This window comes from Haemorhous mexicanus, chromosome 19 (genome assembly GCF_027477595.1).
Source record: "Haemorhous mexicanus isolate bHaeMex1 chromosome 19, bHaeMex1.pri, whole genome shotgun sequence".
NCBI classification, from domain to species: Eukaryota; Metazoa; Chordata; class Aves; order Passeriformes; family Fringillidae; genus Haemorhous; species Haemorhous mexicanus.
In genome coordinates, this window is record NC_082359.1 from 11863090 (window position 1) to 11884905 (window position 21816).

The 21816-nt window shown below is 46.3% G+C and overlaps 1 protein-coding gene across 3 annotated transcripts; it reads right to left on the reverse strand.

Annotated features, from left to right (window-relative positions):
• Positions 1-357: 357 nt before the first annotated feature.
• On the reverse strand, positions 358-21634 carry RILPL1 (Rab interacting lysosomal protein like 1). Of its 3 annotated transcripts, none has more exons than XM_059863154.1 (8): positions 21092-21634; positions 17647-17797; positions 13122-13240; positions 11989-12216; positions 9463-9635; positions 8846-8938; positions 6431-6509; positions 3051-3189 (listed from the first exon to the last, which is right to left on the reverse strand). In XM_059863154.1, exons 1-7 carry the CDS (start codon positions 21389-21391, stop codon positions 6467-6469), a joined length of 1107 nt encoding a protein of 368 aa, XP_059719137.1. In that variant the 5' UTR covers positions 21392-21634; the 3' UTR covers positions 3051-3189; positions 6431-6466. The 3 variants fall into 3 exon arrangements, with proteins under 3 accessions (XP_059719135.1, XP_059719137.1, XP_059719136.1); XM_059863153.1 differs by lacking the exon at positions 6431-6509 and adding an exon at positions 5521-5608 and having other exon boundaries at positions 21092-21557; XM_059863152.1 differs by lacking the exon at positions 6431-6509 and having other exon boundaries at positions 358-3189; positions 21092-21554.
• Between the last annotated feature and the right edge of the window lie 182 nt (positions 21635-21816).

Consider the following 21816-nt stretch of genomic DNA (forward strand, 5'->3'; position numbering starts at 1 on the left):
CTACACTGGGTTTAAATTCATTCTGGAAACTGGGCTTGCTGCTGGCTGTAGCTGAATGGGGGGAAAAGGGCAAAACATCTTTTTCAGGGCTAGGATGTGTAAATACCGACACACCTCTTCCATTAAGGAGCTTACAGTACTTTCTAGAAAAGGCTCTGTCATGTTTTTTGTCATCATAAGCCATTCCTAAATATATAATGTATTTTGAATTGTATTTCATCAGTCTTGGAATGCCTCTGTCCTAAACCTTACCTGGTTTGAGGCTGTATTTCCATGAAGTTGTACAAAGACAGATCCATAAGCTCCATCCCCAAGAATGGATGGTGTTACTTTCCACAAAAAAAAAAGACGCAAGTGTTGCAGAAATGCATGTTTTTCAGAAGTATTTATTAAACTGTTAAAATGATTTATTGCCCAACCAAAAAAAAAAAAAAAACCCCAACTCAAAAAATGTCAGTGATCCTGCACTTGGCAGGCAGGATTGTTACGCCCTTAACTTGCCAGCATCCTGGCCCCTTTTCTGAAAGCAGATTTTTCTTGAATATTGACAAACAATACACGACAGATCTTCAGATCTTTACGTACGCTTTCCTCTGTGCCATCCTTCCCGATGGCACTTGGGGTGTGTGAATGCAGCATCGCAAACATGAGAACGAGTGGTTAATGCCAGCAGGTCAGGAGGAGCTCTGAGGGGTTGAGGTAATGCTGCAGAGATGTGGGGAAGGCTGTCCTGCCTCCTGCACTTGTTGGTGTTGGCTGCAGAGCTGGCCCGACACAGCCCCGGGCTCCACTGGACGTGCACCAGGCCTGGAGATTTCCTTTGTGCTGCACTGGCTCAGGTTGGGTCTGTGCAGCTCCATTATCCCAGCTCATTGCTCTCAGCTGATTTCCAAAAGGATCTGCTTACTCAGGCCCACGTTCCTGCATTGTTTCTGCTCACTGCATCCCTTCTGAATGAGCCACACGACTGAACGGCGCTCGGGACAGACTCCATGGGGTCATCCACAATTTAACTGCCTGACCTGACTGTACTGCACTTTTTGTTTTCTTATATGGAAGTGAAGCCAGATCTTGGCAATTTAAGTATCATTAAATTAAGACATTCCCCCCATTTAAGAGTTGCTTTTCAGAGGAGGGGAGAAGTGCTGCTGTTTTAAAGATGTTACCAAAACATAACCAGGCAAAAACACATCTACCCCATACCCACGCTGGACTCTGATCACCATGTCCCATATAAGGCCACATGTCCCCTCTCCCCCAAGCTCCACTGACACCAAGGGGGCACAGTAAACACTTTCCCTATGTAGAACACACAGAAGGTCCACATTGGAATGAAGCAGTAACAGCCAGGAGCAGGGCAGCACACAGCCCACCACTGCAAGGAGAGGTTTTACTGCCAGGGTTTTACTACAGATGGGCTAAGAGCCATTTGCTGCTCACAGACATTAAAAATCCACTCTTGGATCACCCTGTAATAAGAAGAACTGGCCTGCATGAAGCCCTCTGGAGTCCTTTGAGAGTTCCTCCTACACTCAGTACCTGGAGTAGTTGGAGCTTTGCTCCAGCCTGAGCTGTATTTCCTGTCCTTGGTGCCACTCCTGAGAAGAGGCTCTACAGAGCAGGTGGAGCAGTTGGGAGTGTGGTGCCAACAGCAGCTCCCAGCCCCTGGCACGGAGCTGCACAAGCAGAAGCTGCCCATGGTCCTGCTGGCACGAGATCCTCCCCATGAGCAGTGGTCTCCAGCATGGACCTTCCCAGCCCACAGCCAAGGCCACAGAGACACCTCAGCCCTGTCCTCATGGAGCCATGGACACGTGCACCCTCTCCCACCTGGTCAGGTTTTTTGTGGAGTGTGTGGAGCAGAGGTGGGGACTGCACTGGCACTGGGTGTCCACAGCACTGATGCTGTGAGGTTTTAGTGCTGGAAGGACAACCTCGGTCAGACCTGGGGTCTCAGCAGCTCAGCTGCAAAGCAGATCCAGCCCCAGCCCTTGGGGTTGGCTGCTGGGCTGTCCTGGCAAGTTCAGCCCTGTAACAGGGGCTACCCAGACATGTGCCACCACCAGAGGAGCAGCTTCACACACAGAATTCATCTGCTCTGCCCACGTAGTGTTGAGTCAAGAGAAAAAGTTGGGGTCACGTCTAGGTCAGCAAAATAGTTTATGTCAGCCAGCTGAGGATGTGTTTCCCTCTGAAGTTGGGCAGTTTTACCTAGACAGGAAACTGAAGTGTGACTTAATTAAAAACCTGTCTGTGGGAAAGATCTAATTCTTTTACAGCAGCTGCCTGCTACACTGTGAGGAAGTCCCCTGGTAAGAAGGGAAAAAATTCAAAAGTTGTGGTTCCTCCCTGGAAGCAATTTGTTTTCCATTAATACTGTAGAACACAAGGCACGCTCACCTCATACATCGTCTCTTCATGCTTTAGGCACTGTAAGCACAAGGGAAATGTACACTCACTGTCCCTCTCAAGGCTACTCCAGTTATCACTGTGTCAGGTGGATTTCCAAGGGGTGACTCTGCAAGATGCCCATGCCAGCAGCACTGACAGGACACAGCAGAGCTGTGGGCTGCCACCAAGGGCGTCCAACTGTCGTATCCCTCTTGAAAAAATTCTTACAGAAATAAAAAGCAAACAACCAGTAGTGTTAACAAACAGGGTTAAAGAGTCTTTGCCCTGTACTAGATATACACTGCAAACAAACTTCTAATAATGGCACAAGGTCCTTTTTTGGTTTAAAGAAGCTTGTGTTACTGTAGTTAATGCATGAACAAGATCATAGACTTGTTATTCAGCACAAAACAAGTCATCTAGAAGCTTCCATGTCCCAGGGTGTCAGCAACTGTTACTACAAAGCTTGGGTTCCTGTTTGCAGCAAACAGTCACCAAGTGAACAGTGAGGGATCCCTTTTGGAGAGTCTGAAATAACCCCCGAGGCGTGCAAGGCAAGTAAAAGTGACGAGCTGCCGCGATGCTTTACAGAAGCTTCTTGTTACGAGACTGTCGAGATCTGCTGCAGCAAACCAAACACCTCAGGGGTTTAGTCACAGGTGCTGCAGGGCTTCTTGTCCTTGTTCCATGTAGGAATCATCTCTGTTTGAATGTGACCATTCTCCAAAAGTTTCCTGGAAGTGGACATTTTTCTGTGACGCCTGCATGCGTTTCTTATCACGAGAGAAGAAACTAAACCTTCCAGGAAGGGAGCAGTGAGGGAGGGAGGGAAAAGAAAGAACAGTGTTTATCATCCTGAAAGCACTTCAAACCCCCACCCCAATACACAGCACAACAAAACACCGAGCAAAAAACTCTGTTTGCATCTGCAGAAAATCAAGGCAGAGCAGCCTGATGGGAGTGCATGTCAGAATGTTGTTAGGGATGGAGTCATTGCAATCTCAAGCAGTTTGGCTACAGAAGCTTCAGATAAGCTCTAAATGCTGTTGACTCTACAAGGTGCAGGTATCATTTAGATGTGGGTTCCCCCTTCCCCAGCCCTCAGGTAACGAAGCCACACGATCCAGGTTAGTTTCTTGGCATAAGTAAAGTGGTATCTTTGGCATTAAATCTGTATATTTTACCACAAAGCAGAAATAGATTTTTTTTTAAGGTTGTCAGCAGGGAAGTTTACAAGATAAGAAACTAAGTCTCCACATTTTTTTTCCAGTGTAGAGGTTTTGATACATAGACTTGATTCCTGCAAAAAGGAATGAATAAATGCACTTACGTGCACGAGAGTTTGCAGGATGAAGGCTCTAAACAAATGCACACGAGTGTGCACGTCATTTCCTGTCACACAGCTTGGGTGCTCTAAGATAATGACGTACATGAACCAACAGCCATTTAAGACAGCTAAAAAATACAGCTGGAAAAATCCTTAGTATTGTTTTATTTGTATGGGATGAAGTTACTGGATTAGGCAAAGTCAATGTTCGTTGTGGGTTCAGTACAAGAGGTGTTAGTGCAATGTTTAGGCCTGCTAAGAAATGCAAAAGTTGTGGTTCCAGCTATTAAAGGACTGAGTTGGCTGTGGATCCCCTTGATCTCAGTGCTGGGTGGGCTTCAGGAGGTGAAGATTGTTTTTCCTGTACTGTACCAAGTGTCACACAGCTGTGATCCAGGACAGGAACTGCTAACTGCTACCCAGTAAGGGGCTGTGCCAGTAGAACCTCAGCTTTGTCAGGGGTTGGAATATTGGTCAGGGCATAAACCTGACCCTGAGTCCATGCTCACCTTCCTCAGCATTCTCCCAAATCCCACTCTCCCTTCATCCCCCTCAGCACCACAATCCCAGCCCTCCCAGCTGCCTTGTGCAGAGCAGGGAGTCCAACCTTCCCTGCCTCTCGATACAGGAGGCTGGATGATAATCACTGAGAATATTAAGAATAATTACTTGTTGATTAGAAAGGGAAATAAACCACAACACAAGTTAAATGCACATAAATAACAGTGCCAGCAGAACCTGAACTTTTGCATTTCCTGGATTCAAATGTGCAGCCTTAACAGTGAAATAAGTATTTTGCACTTAATTAGCCTCATACTTTTCTACCACCTTCATCACAGGAGTTCATAAGTTCACATACATATACTGAATATTTTCAGGGCCAGAGCCAGCTCCAGCTGATGAAAGGAGTGTTTAGTGACTGAGCCTTCCTACAGAGCACATTTGGTCCTGCCTGCTCAGGGTTGCTGTCTGGAAGCCCACACAAAGGACTGCTGTGTTTATACAGTCAGTTTCAAAGCCCAGTCATTTTTCACTTTATCAGGAAATTAGACAGGTGAAAAATAAATCTCTAAAGGGTTCAGCTTTTAAAATTCCTTCTGAAACAATGAAAATTGTTATTATGGCTAGAAAATTCTCATGGAGGATGTTTGGAAAAAGCCTGTCTGTGTGGAGAGGAAACTGTGTCGTTGCTGTAAATATAAAGATCACTAGAGCAGCAGTTCTAATGCAAAGAGACTTTGCATTAGCAATTATCAGTATGTCTTCCAGGGAGAGCCAAGAATTGGATGACAGAATTGATTATGAATAGTTTACACTCTATTCCAAAATACATAATTAGAGACAAAATATACAGGGCATAGATAGAAAGACATGAAAGCAACAGCCTGTAATTAACTGTGGAAATTAATGTGGAAATCAGCCTCTCCATTCTGTAACTCTAACTAATGATTGTAACAAATTATTAGAATCGAGTTTCTCAAAGAGCACTGGTGAGAACTGTGAATAGCCTTGCTTAGGAAGCAGAATTAACAGATGCTGGTTAAAACTGCATATTACACCGATTTTCCAAGGAATAATGATTGGTTTAGCATGGCAACATTAAGGCAAAAGGTGATAACATGTCAGTTTGAGGATGAGCATGGAGGACTGGGATGAGTACTGACACTGACTGGTCGTTCTGATTGGCACTTTGATCCTCTGGGATCCCACTGGCAGCCAGGAGAATGCAACCAGCAGTGCTTGTTAACACAGGGTCATGCAAGAGGAAACCACAGTACCAAACATTTAAAAAAAATTCCTACAAGGGACACAAGTCTTCTTATTGGCTGCAATGTGGGATCGTCTGGAATCAATCCAGCTGCTACCATGGGCATTATGGCTGTAAAGATCCTGGTCAGGAGAGTACAGACACAGAAAAGATAAGACTGGAGCAAGGGAAAGAAAAGGCATTCCATTAAAAAGAAAAGAGGCAAACATGATACACGGGGTTACTTTGAATTACAACACAGGACACGTTACAGGGAGAGGGGGATCTGCATCACCCAAGACAGCTCTCCTCAGTGAAAAACTCTTGTTCAGAAAAACCAGTTATTGGAGCAGATTCAATTGCTTTTGGATTTCTAAAAGATACCACTTTCCTGTTGTGAGGCAGCCTGCAACCTGGGTTGGATTTCATCAAGGTATGACCAGCTCTAGCAATGCAGAGCAGAGAGCACATCATTGTTCCAAGAGACAAACAGGCACAGACACAGTGAAATGGAGGATGAAGGCGTGTGTTAAGAAATACAAAACAGGACTCTGCTGTGACTACTGGATATTGGCACAGGGTTAGAGAGAACCAGCATTACAGTTAAAGATTCCACAAGGGTTACAGTTGATATTTTCAGGTTAAAAACCAGTATTGCAGGTGAACTCTTGAAATAACCTCCTAAGAAACTCTGTGGTTAAAGGGCTTGTGTGTCTGTTCCAAAGGAACCTGTGTTACTTCTCATGCAGAAAGATGCCAACTGCAGGCAGCTGAATGCTTTTGGGAAACTTGCAGCTGCTCTGGCAGGAGCACTCTGGAGCTGGCTCGCAGCAAGACGGGTTCTTTGTGAGGGTTCAGCACTTCACTGAGCATTAGACAATCCATGCAGCACAGAGGCTGAGAGAGCCCAGTGCTCTGAGCCCAGCCAGCCCCACACAGCCCTGCCAGCACACCTCCATCCATACCTGCACACCCTCTGTCTGTCTGTCTAAGGATTCTCCTCACAGCTTCTCCCTTGTGCCAAATATTTTTTTGAACTGTGGACTAATGTTAATTAAAGATTAAGTTGAAATCATGAGAGACATTTCACTTGTGACCAAATGCAGCTCTCCCCAGCTCACTAACTGCTCTTCTGAGACTAAAATTGAAAACAAATGGGCAAGCACTGTTGGATCATTAGCAGCAGCCAGGATTTCTATTTTTGTGCAACATGGCACGTCCTGAGCTGCAGCTCTGACAGACACACCAGCTTTTGTAGACTGCAAGAATAGGAAGAAAACTCCTGGCTGTTTGAGGCATGACATCAGTGACAAACAAGCACGTAGTCTTAAGGAGAAAACAAAAGGGTGTTTTCTGCTCAAACAGAGGGAGCATTTTTAATCCTTGGACTTTTCCTCCTCAGTAAAGCCTCCTGGTTACATTATTTCATTAAAACTCCGTCATGTGATGTGGGAGAGACAAATGTACAAGTCAGGCATCTGAGATCAGAACTCAGAGTTTGCCCCAAATGTGCCAACCCAGAAAAAATGCTGATTTCTGTAGCTTCTGTTTTCCTTTCTTTATGGGCTTGCAGCACTGAATCACCTGAGCACGTCTTGGATGGCACAGGCTACACATCCATATGGCTCATTCTCTCAGACTCTGTGTGGTGAAGGAAAAAGGGCACATTGCACAGGCAAGCACAAAACTTCCCTTGAGAGGGCTCCTATTTTTGTACTTCAGCTTTTTGTTTCATCAGGAGAAAAACTCTGAAAGAGAGGGAAAAGCAGCCCCACTTTCCTCTGTAAAGGCACTCTGCATGCAGAGAGCAGCACTGCAAGTTTTCATCACATCACTGGGTTGATGTGCCAGAGTGTTCCCCAGGCAGCCAGAGGGACCCTGGAGAGGGAGAAGGGAGCTCTGGAGACACCTCACAGCAGGCAGGGACTGCAGCTGGGGCAGGAGGGTGCTGGGACAGGACAGAAGCTACACTGGCCTCTCTGGTTTGCCCAGCAGTGACATTTCCTGACTTTTTAAAGCCCAAGTACAAGTACAGTGTTGACAACACAGAGAGAGAGGAAGAGAGGAGGAAAATAAAACTCCACCAGAGAAATCCTAACCAGACAGGCTGCAAGAATGAGACAAACCTGAAAACTGTTACCATCCTTCAGATTACTCAGGCAGACAGTTTTATATTCCCTTATTTAATATGATGGCTAAGTGGAGAGAGAGCAGAGTGAAACCTGGGGACAGAGCATGACATCTAAAAGAAGTAATTTCAGCTTAGGCAGAGTCAAAACTAATACCTCACCAACATGTGCTCTGCCTTACAACCTCTGTTTACATTTTTATGCTGCCTTTGCTTCATCAAAGGCAGCATTTCAAATCAAACATGGAAGCTGCACAACACAAGCTGTGTGAGCTGAAACCAGCCATTCCCTACGACAGAATTAGCTTTAAAAAGATCTAAAAGAAATGTAAAAGAAAAGAGAAACTTTACAGTGAAGATCTTGTGTGACACAGTATCATCATCATCATCATCATCACAGTCACAGAATGAAAACTGAAATCCAAATTCAAAGTGTATTTTCCACTCATGTGAGAGGAAGGTTTCTCTCAGCACAGGCAGAAAGCTGCAGTCTACTGCAAATAATCAACAGTGCCCTCCTGACTCCATGGTGTTTTGGGTCAGTCCAGATCTTCCTATGGAATTTACTCTCCCAGGGCTGCTGCTGTTATTAATCAAGGACTGAAGGCTGTGGACATGGGGACAGGATGGAAGAGCTCTTTATATGGAAACAACTGTTCCAAAATCACTTATGCAGTTAAAAAAGTTAAGCTTCCGGTATCACAAAAATCCAAAGAGCTGCTGTGAGATTACAAGACTTAATTTGGAATAAATAAATGTACAGGAGGGAGTTTCAACAGAGAAAAGGACTGGCCAACACAGTGATTTTGTAAAGTGATACTCTTGTAGCAGCACATCTCTGGCAGGAAGCTTTGATTCCAACAGCAGCATTAATATTTCAGAAAAAGGTGGGGTTCTTTTAGCCAAGCCAGTGCCCATCCTCTCAGCAGCAAATTTGCTCAGCAAACAGAAGGGTTTTGTGCTGCCCACATAGTGCAAGTCAGGGTCTAAAGGCTTCAGTCAACAGGGAAATGGGCACAGTGAGGTCATGGGAAAATGATAATCCAAGACTGAAAGTTGTCCCAGATCTAGGCAAAAGTTTTGGCCAAAACCAACTGTTGTTTTACATCTGCCAAGTGCTCATTCAGTGTCTCTCATATACAGTGGGAATATGGTTATCTGAATTTTTCAAGTCTTTCAAATTGTCCTATGCATAAGAAACATTTGGTATTTACAGCCTATACCCAGTATGTTCAGTAAATTTGCTACTTACAGTCGTTTGATTCCAGATTCAGGCTGAGTTGAGGGTTTTGGCTGAATTATGGGTGTAGGCTGTGGGGATCTAGTTTCTTCTTCCATTTCCTCACTTGAAAGAAAGAAAGAAAAGATAATTAATGCTCTCCTCCCAAGCCATGGAAGCACTTTGAGAGCTACAATTCAATCTGAGGTAGCACTGTTGATGAAGGAATGCAAAAAGATCTGTTCAAAACCCATTCAAATCAACTAAAGATTTTTTATCAACCAAGGATCAGCACCAAGAACTGGGTCTCCATTCAATATTTTCTTCCCCTTGTGACAAGGAGAGGGAGAAGAGGAATGGACTGGATAAAAGGTCTAGAATTTACATTTTAGACCCCCTCCTATCCTCATTTTTGAAGTTTACATGTATTAAATGTGTGCAATCTTTCTAGGACTCAGGGCAGACCTGGCAGTTAGGGAAGGACAAGTTTGAGGTACCAGGTTCAAACTGAGGTTGCATTCTTGCAGTCTCTGCACAAGCCTTTGCAGAAACACCAACTTGGGCAGACCTTCAGAGCACATTTATTGTTTCTACACCTGCCCTGTGGCTCTCTGAGTATATCATCCAACAGGAGAGGAGATGTAACCCACCTTTTGTAATATAAAAGCTCCTCCTGAAGCAAAAACACTCTGGACTTCAGTTCATTCCTCTCGTGAAGGACATCCCGGAGCTCCTGCAGGGTGAATCTTGGGCGATTGGGATCTTTCAAGTCCATTGCCATCTTCTCTGACTCAGAGAGACAATCTTCATTGTTTGGTTCTGCCTAGGGAGTGAAGTGTGGGCTTTAAATCCACTGTCCAATGCAAATGTCCAACTTTTGATAAGTCAGTTTTAGGAATCCATACTTTTAACAAATGGAGTAAATCAAACATCAGTTTTTTATCTAAACACTTGAAAAATGGCATGGTAAAGGTCATACAGTTCCTTCCAGCTCCTCCCACAAAGAGGTGTCGTCTTCTGATGTAAATATACAATGATGAAAAATCACAAGGTTCTGGGAAGGGAGCTTGGAATTGGGATTCTGAAAAGCAGCTCCAAGCCTTAAGAGGTCTGCAGGATTTATAACAATACAAACAAATGCAGGACGCTCTGTTCCAAGAAAATACATTTGAAATGTAGCAAAGTCCATTTGAAATGTGATGCTTTTTGCAAGGACTGATAGAGGCCAGCACATGAAATCAGAGCTGCCAGCAGCCAGGTCAGCCACTCACCCTCCTCGTGGGAGGAGTCAGAGATCAGAGCCTCAGAGCTCCTGGTGGCAGTGACAGCTTGCTGGGATACAAGCTGGAAATTTGAGGAGTTGAGTAGTGAAATTCCTACACAGACCATTTTTTGTAATCCTGACTCTACCCTCTTCTAAGCTCCTATTCTTGTGAAATGGTTTTGCAATACACTGATCCATGGTTTCAGGCTGACCTTGGCTAAGGCTGGTGCAAGGTAAATTTCAGGTGAATTTCAGTGCCTGTCCTGCAGGGATGAGGCAGCAGAGTGATGCTCACTTGGGCACTGTTTGATCACCCTTTTCATCCAAACACATTCCTTAGCACAGACTACATGGAGTAAAGATTGATGCAACAAGAGGTTCAAAGGAAATTACCCAAACACTTTTCCTCCTCTTCACCCCCTAGCTATGGGTCTGAGCTGGTGTCTTTTCTTTTGGTTGTGTATTTGTCCCACATTTCTGCCCAGAGAAGCTATTTTTGTTAGATTTGGCTCAAACCAGCAAAGACTGAGCAGCCTGTACCCAATGCAAATGTCCTTGACTGGGGCCAACAAGCAATGGCCATTCTGGAGCATGCAGCTATTCCAGCTTTCTGCTTGCCACTGCAATTCCTGTGTGAGCTCTGTCCTGGCAGAGGGAGCAGGGACGCCTCTGATTAGAGGAGGCACCATTGCCATGGAACTGATGAGTTAGAGAGAGGTGAAGAATGCATCCTTTCTCTGCAGACACTGAGGACACTTTTATCCTGCTGGCTCCAGGCCTGGGCTCCCCAGCCCTGTTTACAAAGCTGGGTGTCCTGGCTGAATTAACAGCAATGAAATAATCCTTTTCATTATTAATACAGTGCTTGCCCAGCTCAGCAGTGACATGTTAACACAGCACTGGCTGTCACATTCCCAGGGGACCAAGGTACCCCATCAGCACTTGTCTCTGCTTTTTGATGTGTATTCCTGCCTGCTGCCAGTGAAATTGATGTTTCACTGGATGCTTCACTCTCTGCTGCAGTCTGTCAGGCATTTACCATGGACTCTTATCAACACATCAAACTGAACAGCTCTGTGTGATAGAGCTCCTCTAAGTTCTTAAATATCATTACACCCATTACTGCATTTCCTACTCTGCTAAGAGCATCATTAGGAGAGGGAAATGCTGTACATTTGCTTCAGGAATAAAAAAGTAATGTCATAGGCACAAATGAAAATATTAGGAACCATAAAGAGGACTCAGGGATCAACAGATCAGTGCATCTTTTTCTCAGGAAGCTCCCCTCAAATTTGCATTCCTGCTGCTCTGATCTCAGCCCAGCTCCATTTGCAGACTGTCACTTTGCCTGTTCTGCAAGAACCTGGCTCTGCCAGCAGGAACATTTGCTTTTCATCAACATCTGTGCTCACAACACTTCACTGCACAAATTCTAATAGGAAGCAAAAGCAGAAATAAGGCCAAAGTTGGTTCCTCTAAAAAGTGCCTTGAAATATTTAAAATATTTATATGTTGATTTGGTAGCAGTTAACCAGCTTAGTCCTGACTGATCTGAAGTGCCATAAGAACAGCAGGGACCAGGTGTGCAGAGCTCTGCCCTGACTCAGGGACCACTTCTGGCAGTTTCTGTTCCACTGTGGTTCAGCTGCCACCCCTGTGCACCCCTGTGACCCATCTGGCCTTGATATTTGCAGATCTGGCAAAGCTGAAGCTACTCCTGGCTGTTTGTCTTTGGAAAACCCAGACTCTCCAAGGAATTGGTTTGTTTTCCTTTGGGGGAAGGGATAGGTGTGTACAAAGAAAATGAAGCAAACACCCTACCACAACCCTGCCAAAACTCAAAGAGGTACTTGGTATGAAGTCCAAAGCTTTTTAAAAGGCTGCTTAAAAAGTGATCCAAAGTGCCTCCTACCTTTACTTCCTCCCCATTTTGGCTGGCCTGGCTGTCCTCACCCTGCAGCTTTTCTCTGAGCTTGCCCAGCTCTGCTCTCAGGTTGCTCATCTCCTGCTCCTTGGTTTGCAGATACGCTTCCAGCTCCACCTTCTGCTCGATCAGCGCCTTCCCCTGGGCCTCAACCACCGTGATGCGGTGCCTCAGGTCGTGGTTAATCTTCATCAACCTGTTCTGCTGCTGCTGCAGCTGCAAAACATCCATGCAAGAGCTCAGTGGCCACTCAGCCACGAGCCATGATGGCCCAGTCCCAAACATCCTCTTGAAGCAGTGGGTTCCTGTTGCATTTAAGCTGAAAAATTCCCCCCCCTCCCCTCTCCTCACCCCCAGATTAGTTTTTCTAATAGCTAATTATCTACTACAGTTTCAGTCACCTAAATTTAATTGATTTCTAGAGTAAATTCCCCTAGCACAGGGAGTTTTTCAGATAAAAGCAAATCCATCACTTCTGATATTAATTCAAGGGTAGGGTGGCTTCTGGGATTCTGAATCAAATCTTAACCCAGGGGAGAAGAAACACAAGACAGAGGAATCCTTAGTGTACAGTTTGTAGGTGCTTTGCTTTGAGCTCCAGGGCTCTCTCCTAAGGCAGATGTGACCTGCTGGCTGTGTGTGGACAGCCCCAGCTCAAAAGGCTGCAGCACCTGCCAGAGGCTCTTGGACAGAGCAGAGATCACCTAGGCCTGGCCTTACTAGCCCCAGGAAAGTCCCATGGCCTAAGGACATGAGGCAGTGTGAAGAATGAGAAGCAAAATATGGGTAAGGAGGTCATTGCACAGAAAGTGCCAAATCTCATGTCATGCCTGGAGTCACAGTGGAGTCTGTGACTCATCTGAACTGGTCATGAGAAGGTCACTGCTGGCCTGGGCTGAGCAGAGCCCTTCTCATGCAGAGATGATCCACACTGCATCCCTGGTGTGGGACTGCACTGAAGCCTGACCATTCTGGACACTCCACAGCTCTGCTGGACACTTCAGCTGCAGGACTATTAATCCAGCACTGTTTATACTTTCTATATTAACTTCAAACTCAAAACCAGGCTGTGGAAATGTGGGTGAGAAAGAACAGAAATAGGAAGACCAAGAGCCACTTACAGCCTCTACATCCTCATTTTTGAGTCCGAGTTCCCGGTCCTTTGCCCTGATTTCATCTCTCTGTTTATCTACCACTTCCTTCAGCTTCTTCATGACTTGCCGCTCTCTCTCTGACATCCCTGGTTAAAAAAAGAACACAGAACACAAACTAAGGGCAGCCAGGAGCTGCTGAGGCTGAGAACAAGAACAATGAGGAATATTTAAGTAGACTCTGGAAGTTGCCTGCTGGTAGAATTACAGAGATGCTTTAGAGGTTACCTCAAGGGTAACAGAGAACACAGATGAGAGAATCCACTCCATAAAGCCACTGCACAGACACTCCTTAAAAAAGGAACTGACAGTCCTCAGAAACATTTATAACAGTGAGTGACACTGCTGCATCTTGCTGCCTTAGTAGTTTTACATCAATGTTCACACCATGCCCCAAGGAGCTTGGTTGTCTGTGTGATTATCTCTGGAATCAGCTGGCCAAGGCCTTGTGAAAATTGTAAAAAAGATGCTCTGGATCTTCAGTAAGAGGTAAACAACTTATCACTGTTGTGGATTGCATCTGGATCTAAACCAGTTAAGGAGACTGATTTTTAATTGAAATCCAGTTTTTGAACTAGGTTGATTTTTGTTGAAATCCAGTTTTGTGTTTGGTGAAAAGAAGATGAAACAGGACCTTCAGAGGGTACCCCCACCCTGAATGCAGAATCCAAATTTAGTCTGAATTATGGTCACATATTTTCTCCTCAATTTTTGTCACCCTTTTCCCATCCTATTGTGTGGTAATTCATATTTAGAGTAATTTAGTACTTGAGAGAAGAATACTTGATAGCATTTCACTGGTGAAAGGAGTTTGGAGCATTGCCAAGAATCCAACACTGGTCCTGTCTGAAAATAAAGAAAGGGTTAGATTAACCTTAAATCTGACCAATGAATGTCATAAACCACAGGAAGCATTCTTCTATTTGCCTTTACAGAGATCCATATCTTGGATCTGGCACTGCAGTGATGGACTCCTGAGAGCAGACACAGAGCAGAGTTTTTATCTTGGTGAGATGATGAATCTCCTGCCCTGACCTTCCCTGAGATGTGCAGTTTGGTGGTCCTGAGCTATCACATGACACAACATCCCTGAAAATGAAAACCCTGCAACCAGGGCAGTGTGGGGCTCCCCTGGCCAAAGCCCAGCCCAAGCAGGAGCTCAAATCCAGGCTCTGCTGCTAACTCTACTCACTTTGGCAAAAAAGTACTTTGTTATGTGGGTCTTCAGCTTCTTCCATTGATGAACTGCAAGTGGTGCTAATGCTGCTTCCTTTTCAATATACTAAAGCAGCTCCCACATCAGAAATATTCTCTGTATGCATCAAATGTATCCAGCCAGGAAAGGCTCTACTTTCTCACATCAGCTCAGACTTCCTGGTTTTGTTCTTCCCTCATCAGAGAAATCCAGAGTTGTTCCCACAAGAGAAATTAGCTGCAGGTCTGTAGGAACTCCAGCTCACAGGTCAGCTACAGAATGAACTGATGGATAACAGAGCAGAGCAGGACAAAGCTCAGAGAAGGAAAGGGGGTAACTGGTGGATGTGCACTCCTGCAGCAGCTGTGTGCTCCCATGCAGGGAGGGACCAGAGCAAAGGGGATCAGCAGCTCCAGTCCTCAGTGCTAAAGGACCAGAGCTGTGGTACTGCAGAGAACTGGGAACTGCTCTGCTGGGAGAAGGACTGCTGGTCATGGCTGGCCAGGAATTTGGTTCACAGGACATGTTCCTGGCAAACCTCAGAAAAGAACTGTCAGTGACATGGTGTTCACATTCTAGTGTTACATTCTCACTCCTTTTAATTCTGTGGTACATTTGCCTGCTCTATTTCTGGAGCCTGGTTTTTATCAGCTCTATGCTGCTCCAGGTTCTAGTTTTTCACAGGATAATCTTAATTCTTTGCTGTGGTACCAGCTGATACCCACCAGGGAGAACAAGTGTCACAAACACAAACTGCAGCTTAACTGTTCTAAAAGATCCACATTCCTCTCTCACAGGACAGGTCTGGTACTTCTCTGCACCCACAAACCTCACTGCAGGCTCCTGGATCCACTCACTGCAGCCAGTCTCAGGGCTGGGGCCTGAAACATCAGCTGTACTTAAAACCAAAAGAATCCAAAACTTTGCCTTGAAGTAGAGGGACTGCAGTGAAACTTTAGACTGGTGGTTTCACCCAGAAGGAGGTAGTGAATGCAGCTGTATCCATTAGTACTTGTGAGATGCTTTGAGATCTCTAGATAGCAGGTGCTATTTAAAGAAAAAATACCATTCAGTGCTGACTACTTTTCCTCCCACTGTGCTCATTTTTTTGTTAACATTTGGTGAGCCTAAAAGGCTTCAATTGTGTGCACAGATCACTACAATTTTTATTTCAGGAAGTGGGGGGGGAAGGAAAGGTGGGGAGTTTTATGAAACAGTCACATCTCCTTCCATTTCCTCTGGCACTGGGAAAGAGGAGAGGGAAATCACTGAGTGCCCTAAATGTAAAATAATTATCTCTAAATGGTTCAAACTCTAATAAATGCAAGATCTTAAATGGCACACCCAGCCAGCTTCCCCAGGCACATCCTATGAGCAGTTTCCTGTGGTTTGCTGTGATCCTGGTGTTGTTCCAGCAAGAGAATGGAAAGCAGCTGGAGGGGAGGACACCAAGAAAAGAAAGAAAAGAAACTGAAAAAAAAAATAAAAAAGAACATTCTTTATGTTTAGTGATCTGTTCAGTGCTGTGCCCATACAGCTTGGCAGAGTTGTGCCAAGGCAGAGCCTGTGGCACTGCACCATTACCTAAATACCCAGAACAAGTTCAGTGCCCCTTTTGAAGGGAACTGTAGATCCTGCAGCACAGGAGGGTCACACAAGTGCTGCCATCCTGCTGCTTGTCCCTTAGCACAGCCAGGCTGAGACAGCAGCTCCCCTGCAGTGGCACAGCAGCCTGCTCGTCCTGTTTGACACACTTGGGTCAAGTTTGCATGTGGCATTTTCCTGGGATATTCCAATCAGTCAGCACCATCAAGCAGTGCTCTGTTTGGGCTTGGGAGGAGTCACTTTAGTGGGTGTTGCAGGCTCATCTCAACCCCTCCCTTGTGTTTTGTGTTCTGCTGTCACAGGTCCTTTCACAGGAACCCTGCTCTGCTCAGACTGCACAGAGCACTCCTGTCTGCACAGGACTGCCTCTCCCATGAACACTTCATCACACTCAAGCGAGGCTCTGAGAATTAATTGGCAGGACTGACTCTCAAGGCCTTGCACACCCAGATCAGTGGCCTCTGTTGCCTGTGTGAAATAACCCCTGTCACTGTCTGGTGAGTAAGCAGTGAGCTGCTGATCCCCAGGGCCAGCACTAAGGGGAGATGGGACCACAGTGCTAAACCATGCTCAGATAGCAGCACTGGAGTCTGCTCAAAATCAGTCCAGCTAACACAGGACTGAGCCTGAAATGCTGCCTCTCTGGACTCTACAGCAGACCAAAGGACAGAGACTGAAAAGGAGCAGCAGAACTGCTTTCTGACACTGTCCAAACAAGTCACTTGAGACAAATCTATCTCTGCTCATTAATGACAATATGTCCTAAAAGAAAAACAGTCAGGTGTGATATAATAGATCCAAATAATTAAATGGGGTTGATATAAATTAAAAGATTTCATTTAAACTGAATATTTTGGCCAAAGAATATCAGTGATCTCAGTCTAAGCTCTGGAACGGGCTGATGGGTTTGTTTGTGTTGTCATACATGGGTAGACACAGTAAAAATAACAAGAAAAGCACGTCTGGCATTTGCTTGGCTGGCTGGATGTGAAGAGTGTGGCTATATTTAAATGCAAGCACATGAGCTGCAGTGAGCTAGATAGCCACTGGAAAGGAAAAAAAGAAGGAGAAAAAAAAAGAAAACAAAGGGGAAGCTGGTTCTTTATAACACAATGTCAGTCTTCATGGTCCATGACTCATTGCTGCCATTCTGAATTTTGCATGGAGTTTGTCAGCCTGATGCTGAGCTACTTCTTTGCCACTAATTGACTCCTGATTTGAAAGCATTGCATTTGTTTTAAAAAGTATCTTGAGAGGTTTAACAATTTTTACTTTTTGAAGGTTTCATTATGCTCTTCCCCAGTGCAAGTGAGCAGCACTGAGCCTCGGGGAGAGAGGGAGTGCAGCTTCCACAGTGTTGGGCAGAGTTTCATCCACCTCCAGCAAAATGAGAGCCCAAACAAGAGACAGACCAAAAGGTGTATCTAGACTTGACTTCCAGAGATGCTTCTCAGCCAAACAAAAAGTTGGTTTTCTTTCCCTCATTCCTCCACCTCTTACCATGTCTTCAGTGTCATCATGCATTCAGAGATTTTCTATTTAGGTAAAAAAAACCCAATAAACAAACAAGCCTCCAAATCCAGATCTGAATTAATCTACAGGGGAAAACCACACCTGAATATCCAGTCAAAATATTTGGACAAAGTATTTCTTTTTGTAACAAAGCAAGGACTGAATTTGAAGTAGCAAACTTGCCTTCATGCTTCTGAAATTCCTCTTCTGTGAAATTAATGTCTTTGTGAGACAAGTTTGTCATCAGTTGTTTATTTTCCTCCTGGAGCTGTGCAATTTGGGTAAGAAGATCCTGTGCTTCCCCTCTCCAGACATCCTCCACCAGTTCTAATTCCTATAGGGTAGATCAGGACAACACATTCATATTTTAGAACATGTTAAGGGTCTTTGGACAATTTACAGATCAAACTAGTAATGATCCTAGTGATTCTTATGGAAAGCAATTACATAAGACTACTTTGAGTTTCTTAGAAGACATCTGCTTTTCTAATGCCACCATTAGGACACCAGCCACCACAGCCCCCTATGCTACACCTGAATGGAAATACTTGAGGGGATCATTCCTGATGCAAAGCAAGTTACCCAAAGGATGGCTCCTCATACCCTGCAGTGCTGTGAGGACCAGATTAAGGGTCAAATAACCAAACACCAGCACCAATTCCTTCCAGCACCCCAGGAAGCAGCTGCAAAGCTGTTAAAGAGCCCCCAAACCATCCCACAGCAGGGCCAGGAACTCAGGGGTGGACAAACTCCTTCTGACAGAACAGCCTGGTCTAAATTCCTGCTATGAAACACAAGTGTAAATTGATGAGTGTGTGATCCAGTGCAGCAAGGGCAGAGTTCCTGGTGCACACAGTGAACACAAACCCAAACCATGCTGCTTCCCATGTAAATTGTCCTGCTGGAATGTCCTGAGTGGTGTCTGTGTTAGTGCAGCCAGGCCAGCCAAAACAGCTCCCATTTGTTGGGACACTCTGTGTCAAGAGCAGCTGTCACCAATCCTCATGAAGGTCAAGTCAGGACAAAAAGTAAAAAGTGTTGAAGGAAAACAGTAGTATTTAGAACCTTGCTTGTTCCAAAAGCTTCTCTGTATATCTCACTTCTGCAGTGGGGGGCATTCCCTGCTCCATTTTCACTTAAGTTCTTCAGACAAAAAGCTGCATGCAAATCCCTGGAGCCAGGCTGAGTCACTGCTGACTTTCACATCCATCCACATGCCCCTTTCCTACCTAACAACAAAACACATTCAGACAACAACCCAGCCAAGCACAGCTCGAGGCTAAAATAAGCTCTGCTGAGAGATTAAAGGATAGCTCTCTGCTTTGAGTGTATGCTCTGATAATGGGAAGTCATGTTCCTGGTGACTTTTGGGTCCAAATACCATTTTATTCCAGCATTTATTACAGAATTGCAGCTAAAAGTGTTGCAGAAAACATTAGGAGGCAAAGAACAATAAATAGCAAAGGTGTGGTAAACTACACAGACTTAACTATTAAAAAGGAAAGAAAACGTAATTAATCACCTATTTTACTTGAAACTCTTTATCTTGAGAGAAAAGTAAATCTGTAGTGAAATTGATATTTCCAAACACCTGGATTATTTACAGTGCTGCTGCCTGTTACAACTCTAGCTAAAATAACGCAGTGACCTATTTTAGCAATAAACCAGCACATTCATCACTTCCAAGCATATTGATAAAACCAAAATAGAATGCACACAAACCCCCAAACAAGCTAAACTGATATCATTTATATGTGGCTGCACTGTAAACACACAGCTATGCCAAGGTTTGCCTAGGTCATCTTTGTCATTTATTACTATTGAAGAGCCCAATGAATTGGAGCAGAAATTAACTTTTGAGTCCTCATTAGTGGAAGTACCAGACAGGGAGGCACATCCACGGGCCAGGCTGTGCCAGCCAGCTCAGGAAGCCTCAGGCAGCGGGTGCTGAGCCAGGTTTACAAGCAAAACAGATTCACACATAAATTTTAAGTGCTGAAATCTCAAACTGATGCTTGCAAGGACCAATAAAAGCTTTCCTGGGTGTTTCTTGGAGGGTTTGACATCAAAAACTGTTTCTCAGTATCTGATTTTTTTCTGCTTATCAGCAGCTGTCCTGTGAAAGAATCTTCAAACCCTCACATTGGAACAGAGAAGAGGAGAGACCACAGTTCTGTAGGGACCTGGTGCACCAGGAACCAGCATGATTTAAAAAAAAAATAAAAGGTATGTATCGTGCAGTTTGTTTTCCTGTTAAAATCTGTTTAGACTGAAGTAAATTGTTTAAACTCCCTGAGCCACTTCACGACCCTCAGAGAAGCTGACAGAGCAGAGGTGGTTGACTGGCAGGGAGATCAGCTGACACATTTAGGAAACTTTTTAACACTTATAAGAACGTCAGTAACATCTCCACAGAACAACTTGTACAATGACACTGGGTCAGTTCAGTATCTGCTTCACCCCCAGCCTTTGGTAAATATCCAACATATTTGTATCTGTTCTCTAGACCTCCTTTTATCATACTCTTGAAACTTACTAAGGCTTTGTACATTAAAGGTCTTTTACCTTCCTTTTCAGAAACATTGCCCTGAGACTTCCTCTGCAAAATGTTGCAGGGTTTATCCTGGATTTTCCATATGCTAGGTGAAAGTCCTGTAGATGACTCTTTTTGAAATACAAAACTGGGATTTATCCAATTAAGCCAAATCTTGAAGTTTGGGGTCTCTCTTCCAGAAATCCTCTGTGTCCTGTTTATCCTAATTCTCTGTGTGGAATCAGGAATGGCATGAGGCAGCAGTGATGATTTAGCATAGTCATTTACCAGGAGAACTATTTCTTATATCAGTTATCTGGATGGTTTCAAGAGCAGATCTTCCACTTTTACTGCAGTTACTGGAGCTTGCTGTCCTGCCATAAGAGGCTAACAGGGTATGGGAAATGCTCTCTGCCTGGGCTTTAATGGGAGTGGGGTCAGGGAACACTATGACCACCCCAAAACCAGCCAAGGGACATCTCGCCATCAGAGGATGGAGCAGCAATCTGGCAGAGTGCTCTTCCCTACTCTTCAGCTCTAACTCTGCTCTGAAATCACTTGGTTCTCCATCTCTCTCCTATGACTTGTTCTAACCCGAAGTCTGTTCCAGGAAAACCAGACTGCTAAATCATTCCCAGCTCCGGAGAGGAAAGTGTATTCTTGTCAGTGACCTTTCCTGGCCTAGCAGGAAGCAGCACTATCCCTCGTCAGGAGAGGGGATGGAGCAGGAGTCCGAATCGGTCAGACACAGGGGAAGGAAATGCAGCGACTGGGGAAGGGGTGGAGAAAGGGAAGGAGGGAGGAAACTTCCAGGAGGGAAGGAAACAAAAAACAACAACACGCCCAAAGCCTCGGCGACGCTAAGGCAGCATCCGCGCAGAGCCCGTGAGCCCGGCCGGGCTGTACCGCACGCGTGCCCCGCCCGCTCCCGCGGCTCCGCGGCATCCCGGCCCGCACCCCGGCGTCGCTCTTTGTTTTCCCGGCGGCGGCGGGGGGAGAACGGCGGCGAGGGGGCCGGAGCCCGACTTCCCCCGAGCGGCTGCGGCAGGCGGGGGCAGCCCTGCCCCGCCGCGTCCCCCCGCTCCCCGCCCGCACCTTCTGGTGCTTCCTCTCCTTCTCGATGCGGTCCATCCTCTCCAGGCGCAGGCGGTCGAGCTCCAGGCGCAGCTCCTCCATCTCGGGGTTGATGTGGTTGCGGCTCACCAGCACCTCCAGGATCTCCAGCACCCGCACCACCTTGGGCATGAGGCGGGCGATGGCCTCGCAGCCGTGCTGATCGATCACCCGCTCAAACTCCTGCCCCACGGCCGAGGCGATGTCGTACACGTCCATGACCGTCAGCTCCGCCGCGTTCTTCTCCAGGGCGGGCGGCACCCCGCCGCCGCCGCCGTCCATGGCTCTCCCGGCCCCGCGGCGCCCGCATAGGCGGCGGCGGGGCGCGCTCCGGGCGGGGCGGTCCCCGTGCAGCCGCTCCCGCTGCCCCGCGCCCGGGCCGCGGCCCCCGGCAACTCCCGCGAACTCCGGGCGGCTCGGCCGGGGGTGTTTAAACTTGGCCGGGCGGTGCTGGGGGAGCGGCGGCGGGAGGCGGGCGCGGCGTCCCCGCCACCACCGCCCCGCCGCCCGCGGCCAATGCCCGGCGCAGGGCGGGCCGGGGGCGGCCCCGCGCATGCCCGCGCTCCCCGCGCATCCCGGCTCCCGGGGCCGTCCCCGCCGGACCGAGCTGCGGTGGAAGTCGCTGCCCCGCGGGGCTTCGCTTGCGGTGCGGAGAGGAGCACCGCCAGGCGCGGGCGCGCTTCGCTCGGTGCTTGTCCCGCATCAGC